General features: G+C 64.2%; 1 protein-coding gene across 1 annotated transcript; it reads right to left on the bottom strand.

The window, feature by feature from the left end:
• Positions 1–365: 365 nt before the first annotated feature.
• Positions 366–3023, bottom strand: FOXD2 (forkhead box D2). Its single transcript, XM_069477898.1, has one exon. The coding sequence runs from the start codon at positions 2941–2943 to the stop codon at positions 1459–1461; it is 1485 nt and encodes a 494-aa protein (XP_069333999.1). The 5' UTR covers positions 2944–3023; the 3' UTR covers positions 366–1458.
• Between the last annotated feature and the right edge of the window lie 217 nt (positions 3024–3240).

Below are 3240 nucleotides of genomic sequence, written 5' to 3'. Positions count from 1 at the left end.
TAGTGTTCATGAGCACTAAGCACCCAGCTCTGTCCAGGCAATGCTAAAGTCTTAATTAGAAGGAGATGACAATCCTCAGGTGCATTTGAAACACAACCCGTCTGTCCGAACTCCAGGCAAAAACCCTAGGACCAGAGTGAAAATGAAAGTGCTGGAGGGGTCACAGGCTTCCCAGAGACCTGCCCTCATCGACAGCCCAAGGACAAAATCAAGGTACCCCCTGTATCCTACGAGCCCTAGGCCTCCTCGGCCTGCCTGGGCTGCCTAGGGGCCTTTCCTCACCACCCTCTGCTGGGGAAGGGTCTTCTGAGAGAGCCCCAGAAGGGACAAGGGAGTGCAGGCAAGCAGACATAGCTGGTGACTGCTGAAGTTCACATACATTTATTCAATTGACACCAAGGAGGAATGGGGGGGAGACAGATTTTTTTTTTCTTTTCTTCCACACAAACCATCAGATGATTTCACAGAGTCTCCCCACAGTGGAGAAATCTAAATCAACGCACACCCAGTGGACAGAGAGAACCCAGAGAGCCGCCCGCTGTACAGATATTTACACATAATTACAGGAACCCCTGCCACAGGGCATGCCCTCGCCCACCCCCCACTCCCACCTCTCCAGTCCCTGGCCCGACCCTTCTCTCCCACCCAACCTCATCGCCTTTAGCTACAATAAATATCGCAGGGCCTGGGACAGAGCAGAACGCTGAGAGGGCTGCTGGCCCCGGATGGCTGGACCCAGCCGGCCACGCGAAAGGGAGAAAGTTCCTTTAAAAGCACCCAAACACAAAAGAGAAAGGATTTTCCTCAGTGGAGTGGGATCCAGGGTTTCTGCAGGAATTGTGAAGACCCCCTGCTTCACCTCTCCGTTCAGCTCCGCCTGCGTGGACACCGGTTTAGGCTTCAGAGGGAACGAACTTCCTTGGAGAACAGCAAAAAAAAAAAAAAAAAAAAAAAAAGAGTTGAATTTTCTTTTAAGCACAAAGCGGATAATAGATGTTTTTAAATTATAATATTGGACAAGCTGGGCCTCAAAGTTGGGGAAGGAAGTGAGGGGGAGAGGCAGAAAGGGACACCTCTCAGGGCAGTTGGTGTTTCTGGCGAAATCAGCAGGGCCTGGGCAGGCATCTCTCCCGGAATGCATGCTTCCGGGGCTGCGGAGAGATGCAGAGGCAGGGAAAAAACGAAGGCTCCCCGCTCCCTCTTTTACTGCTCAAACTGGGTTGAGATCTTGGCTTGCGACCTCTTCACGCGTAGACCTGGGCCTCGCCCTGAGCGACAGAGCCCGCTTCGTCCCAACTATCGGCGAGATTCCGAGCATGAAGCCTGAAGAGCCAAGTCACGCGCGCCGGTCCAAGGTCTGCAGACTCTTCATAAATAGACTCCCTGAGTTCCGCTGGGTCCGCAGGAGCTCCGGGGAGAGGCTGAGTGCGGGCCTAACCGGCCCTGAGCCCGCTGTGGTCAGAAGTGGCAGCCACTGAGGCCGGCGACTTTGCTGGCAAACGGGGACCCTGAGGACAGGAGCGCGTCCCCAGGGTGCGACAGGCGAATGTGGCCGGCTACGGGAGCCAGGGCCGGGGCAGTCAGCATGGCCAAGACCTGGGCTTGACCCCCAGGACCAGCGGCTGCCGCGAACGGCGGTCCCGGGGAGCCCTCGCCACCGCCCGGGGGTGCTGCCCCGCCGCCACCGTGGCCCATAATGTGGTCTATAGAGAAGGAAGGCCTCTGCCCTGCCCCGGCGCCCCCGCCGCCTGCACCACCGCCCGCGTCCGTCTTGAGGCCCTGGCGTAGAAGTGCAGTGGACAGACTGGCCGCGGTGCCAGCCGCAGGAGGGCTCAGGGACGCGGGGTAGAAGGTTTTGGCGCAGCCCAGCTCTGCGCCCAGGAAGGCGGGCAGGCCTGCGGGGCCCGGGCCCGATCCTGGGGCAGGCGCAGGGGCTGGGACCGATGCTGCACCCGCGAACACCGAGGTCGTCGGAGGTCCGGGTGGAGGTGCAGCAGAGCGGCCTGGAGGAACCGACAGCTGGCAAGGAGCAGCGGCAGCTGCAGCGGCGAAAGCGAAGGCGTGCGGGTGTGGATGCGGATGCGGGGCCGGCCCCGGCGGGGGTGCGCCGTAGGCCGGGAGCGCCAGCCCATAGCCGTAGCCATAGGCTCCGTAAGCAGCAAAGCCGGGCAGGAAGGCGCCGGGGTCCCCCGCCGCCGCCGCGGCCCCGCCACGCAACAACAACTCCGGGTGCGGGTGCGGGTGTGGATGCGGCGGCGGTAGCGGCTGCCGCTTGAAGCGCTTGCGGCGCCGCAGGAAGCTGCCGTTGTCGAACATGTCGGCTGACTCCGGGTCGAGCGTCCAGTAGTTGCCCTTGCCCGGGTTGCCCGGCTCGCGGGGGATCTTGACAAAGCAGTCGTTAAGCGAGAGGTTGTGGCGGATGCTGTTCTGCCAGGCGGGGAACTTCTCCCGGTAGTAGGGGAAGCGGCCGCTGATGAACTCACAGATTTCGCTCAGCGTCAGGCGCTTTTTGGGGCTCTGCAGGATGGCCATGGTGATGAGCGCGATGTATGAGTAGGGCGGCTTCACTAGCGGGCTCCGCGTCGCCGCGCCCCCCGACGGCGGTCCCGGCCCGGGCCCCGCCGCGCCTCGGGCTGCCGCCGCGCCTGGCCCTGGGCTTCCCGCGGCAGCCGCCGCCCCCCGGGGCGCTAGAGCGCGAGGCTCGCCCTCCGAGCAGCCACCCGACTCCTCCTCGTCCTCTGCTACGTCTGCCTCGGCTTCCTCCGGGGGAGGCTCGTGGCCGTGGGGGAGCACGTCCCGGGGGGCTCGGGGCCCGGAGCGGGCTGGGAGCTCCCCCCCACCGCTGCCGCTGCCCACCACGTCTATGTCTGCGTCGGCCTCGGACAGCGCGGCCGGGGAGCTCTCGGAGGACATGATCTCGCAGCAGCAGCTGCCCAGGGTCATGGTGCCGCCGCCGCTCTCCGGCTCCGCTCCGGCCGCGGCTCGGGCTCGGCCGCGCTGCCTCTGGGGCGAGTGTGTTTTGCGCGCGGGCGGGGAGGGGGCGGGGGACTGAGGCGGGCAGGGAGGGGTGTCCCCCAGCTCCGCAGCGCCCCCTGGTGGCCCAGCTCGGCCGCTCTCACCTTCCAGTGCGCACCCAACAGGAGGCTCCCTCCTGCCCCGGGAGCGCGAGCTGAAACCTGCACTGGGACACCAGCGGAAGGAGCTCAGGCCTCCCCTTATCCTGGCCGGCCTAGGCTCCCA

The sequence above is a fragment of the Eulemur rufifrons genome, chromosome 8 (genome assembly GCF_041146395.1).
Source record: "Eulemur rufifrons isolate Redbay chromosome 8, OSU_ERuf_1, whole genome shotgun sequence".
NCBI lineage: Eukaryota > Metazoa > Chordata > Mammalia > Primates > Lemuridae > Eulemur > Eulemur rufifrons.
This window is presented reverse-complemented; position numbering and strand designations above follow the sequence as displayed.